The 18,915-nt window shown below is 49.8% G+C and overlaps 1 protein-coding gene across 1 annotated transcript in view; it reads left to right on the top strand.

The window, feature by feature from the left end:
- The window catches only part of ERICH1 (glutamate rich 1), a 47,135-nt gene that overhangs the window by 9,780 nt on the left and 18,440 nt on the right, over positions 1–18,915 (top strand). Inside the window, exons 2-3 of the mRNA XM_082608810.1 lie at positions 4,627–4,773; positions 12,457–12,591. Of these exons, the coding sequence (XP_082464936.1) occupies positions 4,627–4,773; positions 12,457–12,591 (282 nt within the window). The remainder of the gene's footprint in view (positions 1–4,626; positions 4,774–12,456; positions 12,592–18,915) is intronic.

Below are 18,915 nucleotides of genomic sequence, written 5' to 3'. Positions count from 1 at the left end.
GCTTTAAATTGTGTCAACTGAAGGTATTAGACATGTATATTTATCAGTAAAATTATTTTAATCTGAGGTACCTGGATATTTGGAATCCGTTAAGACTTACTAGTTAAGCTTCTCGTTGAAGACACAGCTCCCACTTTTGCTGTTGGGATGCCCGTCCTGACAGCTGTTTGAGATCATCTGTTCTTGTGCCTGTTGACAAGACATTTGATAAGTATCTCACGGATCATGGATAATAGGACGTAAAGCCTGCATCTCCTCTCAGAGCAGTTTTGTTCCCGTGATAACGTTTATTACAAGTCGTAGGGGTTGGATTGATGGAGCACATGTGCTGCCGGGAGTGGGAGCCTGCAGAGACGCCTGGAAGGTGTGTTTTTACTTGTGAGGTTTTTAACACACATGAGTGTGAGATGGAAATCATGCTGCCTCTTGGGTTTACGAGATGCTTAACCCCATTTAGCTTAGGAGGATGAAAGTTCTCCTCTTTGTTTTAGTTTTTGAACTACTGTGCTCAATTTTAAATTTAAAACTTAGGAAAATTGTCTTTCCCATTTGATGAAGTGTGAAGCGTGCAGACCCTCTGGCCTTTATGAATTAGCACATCTGAATCCGTGTACTGTTCTGCCCACAGTCACCCTCCAAATATTCATCTTGTGATTTAAGCGTAGAGTATGACACTTTTATATTTAAGTTGTACTTTTATGAACATTTGTTTTGAATTTTGAGTGCTCAGCCTGTGTTCCCTCGATCTTAGATGGTTTGCGTGCTGTGCGTGCTGAGCCCCCTCCCCGTGGTGCAGCCGCGGGCTCCTCAGAAGCACACGGACATGTGGTGCGTCCTCCTTCCCCGTGGGCACGGCCGGTGCTCGTGGGGCTAGTTCCCCCTCTGCTTCTGTGTCTGATGTGGGGCCTTGTGTCTTCAGTGGCCAAGACGGTCCTCCCTCGAGCAGCTGTGGTTGTTCAGCCAAGGACGGATGTGACTGGATTTGTGTTCAGAACAGGGACGCATACTCCTCCTGGACACAGGCTCCTTGGAGACGTGTCGACCGCAGGGCGCAGGCAGAGGGAGAGCAGGTGAGCCTGGAGCAGCCCCTGGTGCCGGCAAGTAGCCACATGCTCTCAGAAGGCGGGGGGGGGGGGCGGGCATCAGGCGGGCAGCGCAGGGGCTGGCGGGCCGACAGTGCCCCAGGCCAGGCCATGGGCGCAGGGCGAGTGGGGAAAAACAGTTCAGTTTTGCTTTGTTAAAACACCGGGTGCTGCGGGCCGTTGGGTGGGCTTGCCTGCTGTTGGCAGTGGGGTCTGGATCTCAGGCGAGCTGGAGGACGTTTCAGCTTTTATCCCGGACTGAGAGACAGGAGTGGGTAGGGAGAGAGGCCGGGCGTGAGGAAGTGAGAGCCCCGTCGTCCACTCCTGTGTCGTCTCTGCAGCACACCTGTGTTGTCAGTCTTGCAGCCTCGCCCACAGAGGTATTTCTGCCCATTTTACAGAGGGAAACAGTGAGGCTCAGAAAGACCACTTAACTCAGACAAGATTTCCTACCGAGGAGTGGCAGAACTGTGGCTTAACCCAGTTGAACCTGCCTCCTGGAGGGATCCCTGGTGGGTATTGTGGGAGAGGGGAGGAGCTCTGCGTGGGGAGACCTGCAGGTTTGCTCTGTGCTCTGAGCCTCCTGCTCACCGAGAACCTCCTCTCCTCTCAGGGTCACAAAACTTTGCTTCCTAACAAGGCTGAGGCGGCAAGTATTGAGCCTTTGAGTCTTGTGCTAGATTTTGTTTTTAAAATGTCAGTGGGGACACTACAGGGCCTGGCAGCCCTGAGCAGGGTCCCATAGTCAGGAGACATGGAGAGGGGCCCCTGTCCCTGGCAGGGCTGCCTCTGGTGGGGCGTCGGCTGGGATGATGTTTGAACCCCAGCTCTTGCCACCCTTCCCTATCGGGGAGGCCCAGAGCCCGAAGCAAGACCCGGCCAGCCCCCGTGGGGCGGCGGGGGAGCCTGGGTGACCGATGAGGCCGCCCTTGGACCACGGCCCTCAGACCCAGGCCCCTTATAAGGAGCTCTCAGCTTCCAGAGCCAGGTGTGAGGCAAGCTTGTAGCCCCCAGACCCCACCCAAGTTGGGCCTGGCCCCCGGGACCTCAGCACTGGAGCGCTCAGCCTGGGGCTGGGACTGAATCTTGTCCCTGAGGAAGGACCACGTGTCCTGAACCTCCCAACGGGCTGAGACCCCTGCAGCGGTCGTGCGGGGACACTGCAAAGCCAGTGAGTGGAGAACCAAAGGGCCTCGAGAGCCGGAGGCTTTGCAGACACGCTGCCAGGTAGCTCCTTGGTGAAAACCCCTATTAATTAGGCTGTAAATACAATTTATTTAGGCAATCCGTTGAATTCAGTGAAAGTGCCACGGGCTTTTGTTCTTTTCCTTGCCCCTGCACACTACCAATGTTTCAGCTCGGGATCCACGGCAGAAAGCCCAGGCGGTGAGTCCCTGGCCAGCCTGCTGTGTGCCGCTCCCTCTCCACCTGTTGTCAGGGCACCTGTTCAAGCAAAATGGTCAGGTGCCCAATCCACTTCGGTGTTCCCTGGAGAGGGGGGCCTTCTGGGGGCCTGGCTCGCGCTGGTTTCTCCCCGGGATTGCTGTGTTTTTATGCCGGGTTCTTCGGGCTGTGTGGCTGCTCAGCTGTGATGCAGGCACTGCTTGGTGATGACCTGTGTCAGGTTTTCCTGTAGTGTTGTGTGTTCAGACACACACGTGTGTGCAGAAGCTTCGGCTCAGAGATGACCTCAGCTGGATGCCCGTGTCAGCCGCCACCAGCCCAGGCGAGTCTCAGGCTCCGAGCTTCCCCGAGTTTGTTTTAGAGCAGGGTGCCCAGTTAGGATTTTACCTTAATATTTGTTCTAGTTCATAAAAATGCTGACTTGTTGATAGTTTGTAGGTAAAGTTTATTTATCTGCCTTTGGTTTCTCCTGGAAATTGCCACCCAGTCTTCTGGAATAGAGCGTTTTCCCCTCTGCCATTTAAGGAAATGTACAGGACAGTTCAATTTCTAACGGAAACTTGGAACCTACCCTCTGGACATGTCTTTGAGCGCCGGTCTAACGGAACAGCCTGTCTCCCTGTGACGCACGCGCTGCCCGGGGCCATCTGCAGAGGCCTTGGGAATATTCTGAGCCGGGCCCTGCGCCATTCAACCAAGCAGAGGTGGGGGTTGGAGTCCAGCATTGCCGGGACCCAAGACCGTAAATGAGGGCATCGTCGCCAGAGACAGTTTCTTCCATCCAGGGCCTCCTGGCCAAGCGGGCAGCCAGCCATCAGGCCACCGGGCCAGCGGGCGGGTGGCATCAGGACCCCATGCTCCTCCCAGGCGCCCGGCCAAGCAGTGCCTGGGCTTGAATAGTTTTCTGAGAAGGACTTTCGTGTTTTTAGACCCAAGTTGTGTTTTTTCCAACTAGTACCAGTTGGAGGGGGTTATTTCTGCTGCGAGGGCTGTCTGAGCACATGATGAGATGAGTAGTGGTCTGCGTCTTTAGGGTTGTGCCTCCCACGTGGGGACAGGGACCTGCCCTCTGTGACCCACAAGCCGCTCAGTGGCCCCTTCAGACTTCCCCTCTCACGTCACCGCGTCCTCAGTGGCCCAAATGTACATCCTCCACTTCATCGTCTGAAGAACTCAAACCCTTCTCCGGGGTCCCGATTTCTGCCCCACGGTGCTTGGTTACTCCAGAGCAGCTCTCTCTTTGCTGATTTGTTTCTAAATTTAATGAGGTTAAAACAGGTTCATTGGGTGAACCTTTTCCCCTCACCTTTTCTAGGATGCTGTTTTGAGATTGTATCTGTTCGTTGTTCACACTTAAATCAGGACAGAAATATTTATTCATTGTGGCAGCTCTTCCCCTCCAGTTAGATCAGAATGTAAACTAAAATAAGCCCAATGAAGACTCTGCACACCCTTGTGAGAACCTTGCCGGCTGTGCTGGTCCCCGGCGGGTGCCCTGGAGGAAGGAGCCGGGGCTGCCTGGGGCCTGCCCAGCGTACCTGCTGTGAACTGACGTGGACCCAGCCTGTCTGGGGCTGCGCTGGGGCCCAGGACCTCAAACCCAGATTCTCAAAACACCTTGCAGTCTGTGCTTTACACATACGTTCAACCAGAGACAAGGTGAGGGAAGAACAGAACTGTGAGCCCAAGTGCGGCCCCCAGGTGTGAGCACAGGTGTGAGCGGCTCCTACCTGTGCTCACACCTGTGGGGGCATCCAGTGCTGGGAGGGTGGCATCCTTTCAGAGGACAGTGCCGAGGGGTCCTCTGATGGGCACAGTGCTGGGGGTCCCCTGAGAGGGACGGTGCTGGCGTCCCCTGATGGGGACGGTGCTGGGGGTCCTCTGAGGGGGACGGTGCTGGGGGTCCTCTGATGGGGACGGTGCTGGGGGTCCTCTGAGGGGGATGGTGCTGGGGGTCCTCTGAGGGGGACGGTGCTGGAGGGTCTTGGGGGGACAACCCCAATGGTGTCGTGTAGGGGGGCAGTCCTGAGGTAGTGATGTCGTGATATGTCTTCGTTTTATATAAAATCCATTTGCAATTTAAATAAAACTTCCATCAGTAATTCTTTTCCTTTCTTTTGCAAATTGATTGCCTCTGTAGTGTTTGTTGGAAAAGTGCTGAAGAAACTGTATCCTGAGGTTCCACGTGGCCAAGAGAAGAGGGCCCCAGTGGGTCCAGCCTGCAGAAACCCACCTGAGAAAGTGGCTCCTGAGAGAGCGAGGGGCAGGAGCGTCCCCCCCATGACAGGTGAGGGCGGGTTCCTTGGACGTTCCCCAGGAAGCACGTGCCTGGCCTTAGGCCACTGGGGTATCACCTCAGGGGACGGGCAGGTATCGTTCTGCTCACACTCTGGGAGAACAGTTACTTCACTTGGGGAGGGAAGAAGCCAGCATTGGTGCCCCCAGCTGGGGACGAGGTCAAGTTCGCCATTGGTGTTGAGTTCATCTACATGCTGTTCCCGGTCGCAGAGACTGGACCCTGCTGCCTGGTCTCTCATCTGCCCTGTCACCCTGCCCCAGTCCCTGTCCACCCAGGACGCACTCCTGACGTCTCTCCTGTTTCAGTCTCCTGTCCATTGCTCTTCACAGATGTCTGTCCAAGATCCTCACACAGTGGGGTGGTCGGCCGTGGAGGCTCCTCTCATTCTGGTTCCCCATCAATGCAGCAGTGTTGCCCGCCGAGGGGCCACTGAGTGGGACACACGGAAGGAGGCCAGGCGAGGTGGGGGCAGCCCTGGCTGCAGCCCCTAGTGCCCAGGTGGACGTGAGAGGGCAGAGTTCCCAGCACCCTTTCTCTGGTCAGTCCCGTTTCTCTATGGCAGTGGCCCCTCACGGGGCTCTGTCCCAGGGTGATTCTGTTCCTGAGCGCTGGTCTCTCCTGCTGGCCTGGCCCAGTAACCTTGTGTCCACAAATCCTGACCCTCCCTGGTCCAGATCTCAGTGGCAGGCCCAACAAGCCCAGGGCATGCCTGCTGCCCACAGGCTGGATCTCCAGAAATAATCATACCCACGCCTGTTTCACCCATGAGATGGCTGATGCCTGTAGACGAGGGGAAAGCGTTTCCCCCCCAGAATGGGGGGCTCCATAAGCTTGTCCTGCAGGATGGACCCGGGGCTGCCGAGTTCCCTTTCTGTGTCCTCATGTGCCTCGGCGTGGTTGGGATGCTCTGACCCCCATGTGGCATCCCCCCAGGACCACCACTCTCTGGCGCACCTGCTGCTGTTCTGACAGAGAGCCTGCCAGGTGTAGGATGGACTCCTACCCCTGGAGTAACACTAAGGAATAGTGGCTGCTATTTAATGCGGTTTTACCTTTCGAAGACCATACTGTCATGGGCTGAATTGTATCCTCCATAATTCATATGCTGAAGCCCTGACCTCAAGATGTTGACTGTGTTTGGAGACGGGGCCTTTAAAGAGGTGATTAAATGAAACGAGGCCATTAGGGTGGGTCCTAGTCCAATGTGACTGGGGAGATCAGGAAGAGATCAGGACCCGGACACACACGGCAGGACGACTGCGTGAGGACACGGGGAGAAGACGGCGATCCACACACCAAGGAGACAGGCCTCGGAAACCAGCCCTGTGACACCTCCATCTCGGACATCCAGCCTCCAGAACCAGGAGAGAAGGAACACCTGTGCTTAAGCCCCCACCTGTGATGCTGCCCAGAAAACTAACGTGACACCCGTTCCAACTGCGAGAGACGCACGTGGTTTTGAATAAGCACAGCACAGCTTAGCAAGGCGGGAACCGTGGGGAAGACGTGCCGCCTACAGGAGGAGCAGGCGTCCCTGGGCGTTCCTGGTTTTCTGTCCAAGATTGACTGAACCCATGTTCTTAGTCTTTTTAAAAATTTTGCTTTTAGGGTTTATTTGCATTTTCTTCCCTCTTCTAACATGACGGTTTTAACAGTGATTATTCATTAACAGTAATAATCTGGGTGGTGTCTTTCCACGGAAGCTCCAGGTTCAGTCATGTCATTTCAGCAGGCGGCTGTGAGGTGCTGATGTTGTTCAGTATGAAGATGTTGAACTAAAAATCAAGATGCTGATGTAAAGTTGGTTCAGAATGTATTAATTACGTGAAATGACCCATACGGAAGGTTCAGAAGCTTGTTCCATGGAGCAGATGCCTGGTATGAGTGGATGAGGGGGCCCTGAGCACGGGGAGCCTCCATCACGTCCGCCAGGAGCTGGGGGTGGGCCCCAGCTGCCTGCAGCCTGAGCTGTGATGGGCAGTGGGGCACCCATGGGGCTGACTGGTGATCACACTGTGGTGGCCGGTGCCAGCGGCTTTGTGGCACAGTCGGAGGACAGAACAGGATAGACGCCAGTGTCCGGGTGGAGTTGGCCCCCCAGCCAGCACGGTGATGGGGCCAGAGGAGAGGTCCCATGAGGACCGCAGGTCAGGTTTCAGCCCGTGTTCTAGGTGGACCTCTCCACCCGCGTGATTTCTCAGACTGCAGACTCTGCACGTGGTGCTTGCTGTCTAAGGCAGCGCGGTGTAGACTGGCCACCTGCCATGGCCTGAACTAAGGGGGAGTGTTTAATGAGGGTGTGGTGTGACCAGGGCAGTCTCACCGGGTCCTAGAGGGGCGCCCAGTTGCTGCATCTGCACACCCCGCGCTTTCTCCCCTTCCAGAGCACCCTCTGGCCGCCAAGCATCCTGGAGTGGGGCGGAGTCTGGTGGGCAGGACCCCCACACCCTTTCTCACGGCTTCAGGCAACAAATAGAGGAGGCATTTCTGAGAGTTTTAGTATTTCACAGATGCAAATGAGCCTAACTTATATGCCTTTTTCTGAAAACTCCATGCAACGTGCGGCAACTTTTTTTTTTTTTTTTTTTTTTTTGGCGGTACGCGGGCCTCTCACTGTTGTGGCCTCTCCCGTTGCGGAGCACAGGCTCCGGACGCGCAGGCTCAGCAGCCATGGCTCACGGGCGTAGCTGCTCCGCGGCATGTGGGATCTTCCCAGACCGGGGCACGAACCCGTGTCCCCTGCATCGGCAGGCGGACTCTCAACCACTGCACCACCAGGGAAGCCCTATTTTTTAAAGGTAAAATTCATTTAATCTAAAGTTTACCATAACCATTTCAAAATATACAGTTCAGTGATTCTTAGTATACTCACAATGTTATGTAACCATCACCACTAATTCCAGAACATTCTTTTCACCCCAAAAGAAGCCCATATCCATTACAGTCATCCCCATTCACGCCTCCGTGCTTTCTGTCTCTACAGATTTGTGTATTCTGGACATTTTGCCCAAGTGGAATTGCATAAAAGGTGACCTTTTGTGTCTGGCTTCTGTCACTTAGCATGTTTTCCAGGTTCATCTGAATTGTAATGAGTATCAGTGCTTCATTTCTTTTTGCTGCTGAATAATATTCCATTCCGTGGATATACCACATTTTGTTTATCTGTTCATCGATTGATAGATATTTGGGTTGTTTCTACTTCTGGCTTTTATCAATAATGCCACTTTGAACATCCCTGCACAAGTGTTTGTGTGGACATGTGTTTTCAGTTCTCTGGATATAAACCTAGAAGTGGAATTGCTGGGTCATGTGGTACTCCTATGTTTAACATTTTGAGGAACAGCCAAACTGTTTTCCACAGCAGCTGCACCATTCTTCATCACACCAGCCATGTGGGGGCGGGGGGCGGTTCCAGTTTCTCCACACCCTTGCCAACACTTGCTATTTTCTGTTTTCTTACCCTACTAGGATAACCATCCTAGTAGGTGTGAGATTGCACCTCACTGTGGTTCTGATTCCGATTTCCCTGATGACTGGTGATGTTGAGTGTCTTCTCATGTGTGTGTTGGACATCTGTGTATCTTTTTTAGAGAAATGTGTATATAAGTCCTTGGCCCATATTGTAATTGGATTGTTTGTCTTTTTGTTGCTGAGTTGTAAGAGGTCGTCATAATCTGGACACTAGAGCTTTATCAGATACCTGATTTGCAAATATTTTCTCCCATTCCATGGGTTAGCATTTCACTTCCTTGATGGTGTCTTGAAGTATAAGACACTTTAATTTTGATTAAGCCCACTATATCTATTCCTTCTTCTGTTGCCTGTGTTTTTGATGTCATATTTAAAAGCTGTTGCCAAATCCAAGGTCACAAATTTTACATCTAAGGTTTCTTCTGAGTTTATAGCTTTAGCTCTTACACTTCAGTTAACTTATCCATTTTGAGCTAAGGTTTGTATATGGTGTGAGGTAAGGTTCCAGATTCATTCCTTTGTCTGGATACCCAGTCATCCCGGCACCACCTGTTGCAGAGACGGTCCTCTCCCCACTTGGCACCCTTGTCCAACGTCGATTGGCCATAGATGCTTGGGTTTATTTCTGGGCTCTCAGTCCTCTTCCATTGGTCTCTGTGTCTGTCATTATGCCAGTACCACACTGTTTTAATTACTGTAGCTTTGTAATAAGTTTTGAAATCAGAGTAAGAGTCTTCCAACTTCGTTGTTTCTCAAGATGGTTTTAGCCATTCGGGGTCCCTCACAATTCCATATGAATTTTAGGATCAGCTTGTCCATTTCTGGAAGAAAAAAAAAAAAGGGAAGTTGGAATTTTGATACAAATTGCATTGAATTTGCAGAACACTGGGGATTAGAGCCACCTTGACAATATTAAGTTGTTCAATCCATGAATTTCGTCTAGCTTTCCATTTAAGTCATTTTTCATTTCTTTTAACAATGCTTTGTAGTTTTCATTATAAATTTTATACTTAAAAAAAGTTTATTCCAAAGTATTGTACTCTTTTTGATACTATTGTAAATGGAATTATTTTCTTTTTGGATTATTAATTGCTCGTGTATGGAAATACTAATAAATCCTTTGACCTTGCGTTAGACAGTGGTATCTTAAATATGGAAACACAGATTTTTGTATGTTGGTCTTGTATCCTACAACTTTGCCAAACTTAATAGCTCTAACAATTTTTTTGTGTATGTGGATTTTTCAGGGTTTTCTATATACCAGATCTTATCTGTGAGAAGAGATATTTTACTTCTTCCTGTCCAATCTGGATGCCTTTTACTTCCTTTCTTTCTTGACTAATTACCTTGTCTAGTACTTTCAGTATAATGTTGAAGTGAAGTGGCAAGAATGTGAATTGTAATCATTCCTAATCTTAGAGGCAAGCAGCCAGGCTTTCTCAATGGAGTATGATGTCAGCCGTGTGTTTTTCATGCTTTCTCTATTGAGTGTAGTGTCAGCTGTGGGTTTTTCATGCATGCTCTTTGTCATTTGAAGTTCCCTCTAGCCCTAGTTTCTTGAGTGTTTTTTTTTTATTAGTTTCTGCTTTATTTCTTGAGTGTTTTTTAACCCTGAAAGAGCAACATATTTTTTGAAGCAATATGTCTTGGGAATTTTGAAGAAAAAACAATTCATTTGCAGCTAGAAAAAGAGAAATCTTGGCTAAAGGCAAAACAATGAAATCACAATCAAATAGACAAATAAAAGTTGTGTGCAGGTCATATGAAACATTCTGTAAAGGTCATCTGAGAATTCGCTTGAAAGCTTGATGCTTGTGGAGGACACAGTTTGGCGATAAGCCGAGCTGCAGGTGTGCCCAAGTCTTTTTCAGTGTTGGAAGAAGCAGCCAAATGAGGAAAGGGGCCTTTGTCAGTCAGTCCTTGGATGAGGTTGAGAAAATGTTCTTTGTACAGTTAGGACACAGCATGGTGATTCTGATAACTATTTGTTCACTTTACAGAAGTGCATCTGTTTGTTTGTTTGTTTGTTTCAAAAGGGCATTGGTGGTTCCATTTGTTCTTGAAGATGAGGGCATGATCTGTAAACGGCCACAACAATCCGTGTGTATGCATTTTGGTGAATTTCCGTCACCCAAGAGCCCATGTTGGACCCTTATTTTTCGTTATTGCTTTATATCTGTATATATTTTAAAGAGCCAGGTAATCCCAGAAGAATTATAAAAAACAGCATTGTGCCCCGAGCTCCATGACACAAACACACCGATTGTGAAGGCTGCGGCCATCCCAAGGGTGGCTCGGTGGCGGTGCCCTGGCAGAGGGCGCGCGTGTCTGCTTGTGGGCAGGGGGCCATGTGGACAGGCACAGTGCAGGGGGAGTCAGAGGTTAGGCATGAAATCAAGCTCAGGTGGGTGTCCTGCAAATCAGACCCAGAGCCAGAAAGGGTGAGAATTATGAACCTCGGATCTCAGCCAGCCGACCAACGAGAGGAGAGCTGATTAAGTCGCCTCTTCTGAAGCCTCGCGGCCAGCCCGGTGTTCCTAGGGAGACGGTGGCCTCTGTCAGCAGTGAAGGGGGTCCTGACATGCCTCGTCCAGATCCCCAAGCCTCACCCTGCGGGCCCGATGTGTGGGCAAGGGGATGCTGTGGCCGTGCTGAGCCCCGAGCCCTGAGCAGTGAAACACAACATCTGACTGCCGTCCAGCGACGAGCCGTCTTCTACCAGAAGAGATCAGGGAAACCCGGGCCGGGAAGCTGCGCTCTGCGCCTGGCCACCCTGACACAGACAGCAGATTGCCTTCCTCAGCCCGCAGGCTTGGCCTCAGATGAGTGCGTGCTCGGCAAGGGAGCATCCGGAAGAGCTCTGCCCTCAGGTGCATCCTTGCCCTTCATCACAGGAGTCATTTCCTGCCTCAGGTCCACGGCGCCGCCTGTATTCATCCTGATACTTAAGTGAGCAGTAGTGTTTCCAAGTTCTGTTTGCTGATTAAAAGCTCCCAAAAGTATTCTGTGAAAAATGATCAAATGTTGATGTCACCCGACAGGGGATGGTCTGCCTGGAAGCACGTCCCTGCTCTGCCCTTGATCCTGGCGGTAACGACACAGTCGTTAATCAACCGGATGGATCAGATTAACATAAGAACTACATTCTTGCCTCTTAGCTTCACAAAAGTGAAGTATATTGATGGCAGAAGAATTTGAAAACATTCCAAAGCTTTTACAATTTAAATGTCTCGCAACCCACACGTTCTGTTACATGTGCATTAGTGATTTTGCTCAGTCCTTGTCATTGTTTTTAAAGTAAAATATTCATTTTTTCTGAGAAAGACTAATTGGGATATGCACTTGTGTTGGATAAAGGTTACTTTGCCATATCTTGAATGAGAACATGAAGATTAAAGTGTCTATTCTCCCCAGTGTTGAGAGCCTGGGGAGCAGCACCGGAAGCTGCCTCTTTGCACGGTGCAGACCAGCAGGCCCACTTCCAGGAATTTGTTTAGAGGAACCCTGTGGTCAGTTGTGCAAAGTTACGTACAACCAGGATGGTCATAGCAGCTGCTTGTAATAGTGAAAATTTAGAATCAACCTTCCTATGCAAAATTTAGGACAGTGGTTAAATTATAGTTAAATTTGCCAATAACATGGAATATCATGTAGCCTTTAAGAGTATGTAAGTTTAAATGTATCTTAATATTTTATCACATTCACTTTTGAATGATATTATACATATAATATATACGTGTATAATGATAAAATATGTGCAGCGTGATCCCATTAAGACGTGTGTGTGTCTGTGTGTGGGTGTGTACAGACACACACAGTGCATACGTGTTGTTAGCATATAGAGGGAAAAAGGTCCAGAAGGTTATGCACCAAAATGTTGAGATTCGTGTTGTGGTCATTCGGGTGTGTTACGTGGAGTCTTTTTATTTTCTGCTGCTTATTCATGAATTAGTTATGTTTTTATACCATATTATAAAACCCCAGAAGTTTACATAATAAGTAACTTAATGTGAATTTAAATAATCATAGCTCACCCCTTGTTCGTGGCTGGGTGTAGAGCTTAGTGGCTCTGCTGGCAAAATGCTTGGCTGACTGACATCAGTATTTACGGCTCTGGCTACCCATCTTCAGTGAACGTGGCTGGAGAAGCTGCTCGGCAAGTAGACGTCTGATGGCATCTGTCCCTGCCTTTTCCTGCAGGTGGTGACACTCGGGTCCAGCCTGCGCGACGGCTCTACACCGTGGGCCTGCCTCCTGAGGGGTGGGTCCCTCCTCCGCCCGAGGCCCCCAGCTGCTCAAGTCCCGAGAGCACCTCCAGCGGCGAAGACGCAGGAGGTAAGACCGCTGACAGCCTTCGGGGTCTTCCAGGGTCATGACTCCATCTGAGCTTTAATGGGGGTGAGCGTCTCACTGCCGTGTGGTCTGCAGTCATCAGAGATGCCTGTAAGATCCACAGCAGGAAAAGCTCAGGCTGGGAGGAGACTTAAGGCTGGAATGTGATCGCAGCCCCATTTGTTAGCAAGTTAGAAGTCTGGCGTTAATACATCCAAATGTGAAAGTGCTTCTCTTGTTAAGTAGGACTTTTTTTCTTGATTTTACAATTTTTTCAAAATTTCTGACATTGTATATCAACTTTGTAATGATGGAAATAACTTATGTTGCATCTCTTGTGGAAAATTGAATGATGATATTTGCTTTTGCGGTTGGATGTTTTGTGAGTGAAGGAAGATCAAGGGTCAGGTGCTCTGGTGGCGGTGCAGAAGGCTGCACGTTACATTCTTACCTTAAAAAGTCAAATGGTAGGGCTTCCCTGGCGGCGCAGTGGTTGAGAGTCCGCCTGCCGATGAAGGGGACACAGGTTCGTGCCCCGGTCCGGGAAGATCCCACATGCCACGGAGCGGCTGGGCCCGTGAGCCATGGCCGCTGAGCCTGCGCGTCCGGAGCCTGTGCTCCGCAACGGGAGAGGCCACAACAGTGAGAGGCCCGCGTACCGCAAAAAAAAAAAAAAGTCAAATGGTAGTTTTTTCCCCTTTTAATTCATCATTTCGGAACTTCCTTAAGGGGAATTTGGAATTTTCAGATAAAAATTTTCCCCAGTTGATTTTTAACAAGTAAAAACTAAGAAACTCTGTACCATAAACCTTAACTTGAATATCAAGAAAATATGATTTTCTAGTAGATTGATCTTTTTGACTTCCTAATTAAAGCGTCAGAAACCATAAAACCAAAAATGGGATAGCTAAGCAGTAATATAGTCATCTATTCAAGCTCTGTTGAAAATCTTGGGAATATAATTATTGGATAAATAGATTATTTCATTCAAAAATTAAGCTATGTTCTTATAAAGATAAATTACTTTGGTGACATACTCCGTTGTGTACTTAGTATATTCAGTAAAAAAATGCGGACTCATTCCGGGGCTGTTGCCCACAGTGAGCTCTGCTGCCTGTGCCTCCCGGGCGGGTCTTTGGGCAGGATCCCAGCCGAGAACCTTCTGGGTGCCCTTGACTGAATGCATTGCCAAGCTAGAGGGACATCCTTCCAGGAGATGGGAAAGCGTCTCAGCAGCTGGACACACGTCCCTGTGGTAGTCATTCTTCCTGGCCCTCAAGTCCCAGTGTCACCGCCTCCAGGAAGGCATTGGGGTGGCCTGGTGCCACTCTGCTCTAGCAGGTAAGCAGTGGTCAGGGTGAAGCAGAGAGACGGGGAGTCGGTGCCTGGGACACATCCCTCTAATTACCATGGTAACCTGCACATCCCCGGCGACTTTCATTGTACCTTTGGCTCCAGCAGGTCCCAGGTTACGTTTCTGCAGTTGCTTCTTGGCAGGCCATCCCTTTCATGTCCCTCTTTCTGTCCTCTGGTTCCCGGGAGCACACAGGTTCCAAGGACCTTCTCCCAGAGGCTGTGGTCAAGGAAGGTGTGGTGGGCCACCGTCTCCCTCAAAGGAGAGAGTGGACTGGGAAGGGAGGTTGGGGTCTTCTTGCAGGATGTCAGCTCCATCCCTAAGGTCACAGGGTGACGTGTCCACCTTGCTCTGCCGTTCTGACTCAAGCTTCTGCCCTGACCTCACACCTGAACCCCACTGCTGCCCCCGCCCCATGTGTGTCTGTCCCACAGCAGGTGGGCCTGGGTTCCTCGATGCCCACCATGTGCCCGGTGGCCACATGGCTCTCCCCCGCTGGGGACAGGTCTCAGCTTTAAGAAGTGGTCCTTTCTCTCAAGAGGCCCTGTGAGCTCAGTTCCCTAAGTCAACATCACCGAAAACGTTGACCCAGGTTTTCAGAAAAGCTTTGAATAACTCCTTCATGCACTTCTGGCTGGGAAGTTGATATCTTTCTATCTTGAACACTTGTAACTCATCTCCAATGTCTCAACTCACTTTTCTTAACTGTTGCTCTAATATTTTTCCCCTTTGTGAACCCATTTGACAGGGTGGGCGCTTCAGGGGTCTGAAGTGACAAAGTGGAAGGAAGTGTTGATGACACTGTTTAAAATGAGAGACCTGGGCTTCCCTGGTGACGCAGTGGTTAAGAATCCGCCTGCCAATGCAGGGGACATGGGTTCCAGCCCTGGCCTGGGATGATCCCACATGCCGTGGGGCAGCTAAGCCCATGCACCACAGCTACTGAGCCTGCGCTCTAGAGCCCACGAGCCACAACTACTGAGCCTGCGCACATAGAGCCCATGCTCCGCAACAAGAGAAGCCACTGCAATGAGAAGCTGCGCACCACAAATAGAGAAAACCCGTGCACAGCAACAAAGACCCAAAGCAGAAATCAATCTTAATTAATCAATCTGCCAAAAAGTTTTTTAAAAAATAAAAAAATAAAATGAGAGACCCTTCAGAGAGGCCTGAGAGGCCACCGTGCTCAGCTGGGAGGCATGTGTCGGGGGTCGTTAGGGCTCGATAGGGGGCTGGGACAGGAAGAGGGACGCCTGAGCCGGGACTGGCGGGGCGTGAGGCGTGCAGACCCACAAGGCTGAGAGCGGGAGGGCTCCGCAGTCTTATTGGTGGCACTGTAAGCAAAGAGAGCGTGAGGACTGGAGTCGGAAAAGAAGAAAAAGTCCAGAGATGACTGTGTCCACTGTTGATGTCCATTTGAATGCCCAGCACCAATAAGCCAGTTCAGTAGTGACTCCTTAAGAAGTTGGGAAGGAAGAGGCTTCCCGGTCGGCTGACCCGTCTGCGGCCGCCGAGTCCTGCGTCTCCTCCCTCGGCCCGTGAGGGGCGGCAGGTCTGGTGACACCCAAGGCTCACCCCTCCTCACCTCAGGGCCTGCTCCGGTCGCCCCGCCCGGTACCGCTCTCAGTGGGTGTCGTGCCTGGGCAGGGAGACTGGGGCACCCTTCCAGGTGGCCTCGGTTTTCACCCCCTGAAGGTGACGGTGACAAGAGCTGGGTCCTGGCTGAAGGAGGGCACCGGCTGCCTGGCTGCCCACCTCCCCTCTGCCCCGGCTCCCCTGACATGGACTGAGAGCAGGAGTGACTTTTTTTTTTTTTTTTGGATAAATTTGAATTCATAATTTTTTTTAAATTTCTTTTTGGCCGCGTCAGGTCTTCGTTGCCCCACACAGGCTTTCTCTAGCTGTGGCGAGCGGGGGCTGCTCTTCCTTGCGGTGCACGAGCTCTATGTGCGCAGGCTCAGTAGTTGTGGCGCACGGGCTTCGTTGCTCCGCGGCATGTGGGATCTTCCCGGACCAGGGCTGGAACCCATGTCCCCTGCATTGGCAGGCGGATTCTTAACCATTGTGCCACCAGGGAAGCCCAGGAGTAACATTTTTAAGGGCTGTGAAAGTCCTTTGTGAGCTCTGCAGCTGTGCAAATCTACACTGTTGTTCCAAGCATTGTCTCAGGTGCTCCAGTTACAAAGAAATTCACATTTCATATGAGGCATCTCTTCTGAGTTTGATGTTGGCAGCTTCCACCTGGGTTTGCAGGGGCTCCTTCCCAGGCACACCGGGGTCTTCACACCTGCCGCCTGCCCATGGCGCTGCTCGGTCTGTCCGGGACCCTGTGCAGGACTGACAGTCCTGTGGACGCTCCTCTGTGTGAGCTCCTGGTGACAGCACAATGTGGGGACTGGTGTCGTCAACGACTCACAGGTTGACAAACGTATCTCCTTCATACTTACACTGGACTGAGGATCCACGTTGAGAACTGGGTGCAATTCTGCCTTTCCCTGTTAAGACTTTGGTTTTCTTTTGATGTGAAACTGTCTTATTCCAATAACTGATGTGTCTTAACTGTGACTGAAATGACTCCCTCCGTTTCTCTTATGAATGTCTGGTCTTCTCCGGCAAGTCCCCTCTTTAACCTCTGTGGACCTTCAGTGCTTTCATGTCCCTTCCAGTAGGAATGGTCTGTACTTAGCCAGCCTCCTGGTCCATCGGTTTTGTAACAGAATTTGTCCTTCACGTTTGCATCTCTATGGCTCATTTACCATCTTCACGGGCTTCCTTCCACCCTTCACCTTTAGTAGCTGAACCAAGAATTCAGCCTTTCAACAGAGAGCCATAAGCCACCCGTGTCCCTTTAGAAACAGAATCGTGACTATGGTCTTATCATTTCAGTGTTGGCTCTGGCAGTGAGCCGTCAGCAGCGCTGCCCCATGTCTTGCAGGCACGTTTTTGAGAACGTAGGTGATCTTGGCGAGTGACAGTTCAGGTACACTTACCTGGTTTGAAACCTGCTTTTCACAGCCACCACTTTCTACACCATCTTCTCCTGTTTTCCTTAATTAAGTATTCTTGCTAGCTGTCCTTCTCTGCCTCCCGTTTCCAGCTTTCAGTGTCTCATCTCTTATCAGCAGGCACTTGTCCTTGGAGCCAGACCCCATGCAGCCAAAGGTGCGTCCCTCCTCTGCAGACATTTGCATCCTTCTGTCATAGCAGCTTTGCAGAGGTCCTTTTTTCGTAATGAAAAGGCAGGAGTTCCTGCCTGCCGCTGCCAGTAGGTGAAGTTCTGGAACCTCTACACAGAAACTTTACATTTACACATTTTACACAGAAATAAGAACCTCAGTTTGTTTTATAAACTAAAAAACAGGCCAGCCTCTAGGAAAGAGGGCCTTTTCTTCTCTGTTACTCCAACCTTTTTTTTTTTTTTTTTAAGAAAAATATTTTGTTTTTCTTGACCACAGAAACACTATAGAAAAGTCAAGCATTACAGAAAACGCACAGGAAGTAAAACATCACCTAAGGCCACCAGGCTGAGACCCTCAGTAAACATCTTTTGAAACCTCTCCCCTGTGCATGTTGTATATGCATGCGCAGATTTTATAAAAGTTGTACCATATTATATATACTGCATTATAAACCACTTTCCCCACTTAATGTATTTTGGAGGTTTTTTCCCATTTCAGTGCATATAGATATATTTATATCATTTTTTAAAAGTAGCTGAAATCTATTTTATGAAAGCAACTTGTTTATAACTAGGCTCCCCTCCCCTGCATTGAAAGACATCTAGAACTTTCCCTGGTGCTCAATAAGCACTTTGCACATGAACGTCATTGTACATACGTGGTACATACATTCAATAGTCTGATTATCTCCTGAATATAAACTCTTGGAAGTGGAAATATTAAGCGTAAGAGTACATGTGTTTCTAAATTTGAAGACATAATAACAAACTGTCTTTCAGAAAGCTGTTCCAATTTTCATTCCTGAAGACAGTCTAAGGAAATTCCCTTTCTTCCATTGCCTGGACATTTTCAATCTTTTAAATTTTAGCTAATTAGTTGGACAACATATATCTTACATTTTCATGTGAGAAAACTGCGTTAGGGAAATTCTTTCTAAGCCTAAGAGCCTAAATGACAGGTTTGACTGTGAAGAAATTCAAACTTTCTTTATGGCAAAGGGCACTGTAAACAAGGTTCAGAAGCAAAGGACAGAATAGGAGATGATATTTGCACATTCCACAGTAGATGAAAGTTAGCTTCCTTACCATATAACAAGATATTACAAATCAGTAAGAAAAGAAAAGATCACCCCAGTAGAATGAGCAGAACAGATGGCGACACCCAGAGGGACAAATAATACTCACAAGCACCCTTGTATGGCTCCTGTTTTTATATTTTTATATGAAATGTTTGACCCATCTGAGATATATTTTGTTAGAACAAGGTGCAGATCCATCTTTTTAAAATAGATTTTCCTTTTTAAATCCTGCACTTTTTCTTTAGTTACCTGTTACTTTTCTTGACGGCTTAGAAGCCCTGTATGTGATGGACCATGTTCCACATCCACGGCTCTCTTCTTGGCTTCTGCTCACCCATCTTCCCCGACCTGCGTTCCTCAGCGGCTGCCCCGCTGACTCGTGGGCTGGATGGGCCTTCACCGTGGGGGCTTCCTCATGCCTCTCTGCAGGCCGTTGGGTAGCTGCAGCGTCCATCCCTGTCAGCAGGACGGCTGGGGGTCCCTGCCCTCATCCGCACCTTCCCTGGGGCCACATGGGCATTGCAGAGCCGCGCGGAGCTGAAGGGCCATCCCAGGAGTCATTGGGCGCCCACGGAGTGGGGACTGCACCTGGGTCGGAGGAACCCGACCCATCTGGTTTCTTTTTTCTTTTTCCAGAAGCGCTTCTTAGTCATGAATGAGTGAGTCCCACGTTTACCAATCTGTACATCGATCTGTTATTAATGTCTTATATAACT

Source organism: Mesoplodon mirus (assembly GCF_964341445.2).
Source record: "Mesoplodon mirus genome assembly, chromosome: 20".
NCBI lineage: Eukaryota > Metazoa > Chordata > Mammalia > Artiodactyla > Ziphiidae > Mesoplodon > Mesoplodon mirus.
This window is presented reverse-complemented; position numbering and strand designations above follow the sequence as displayed.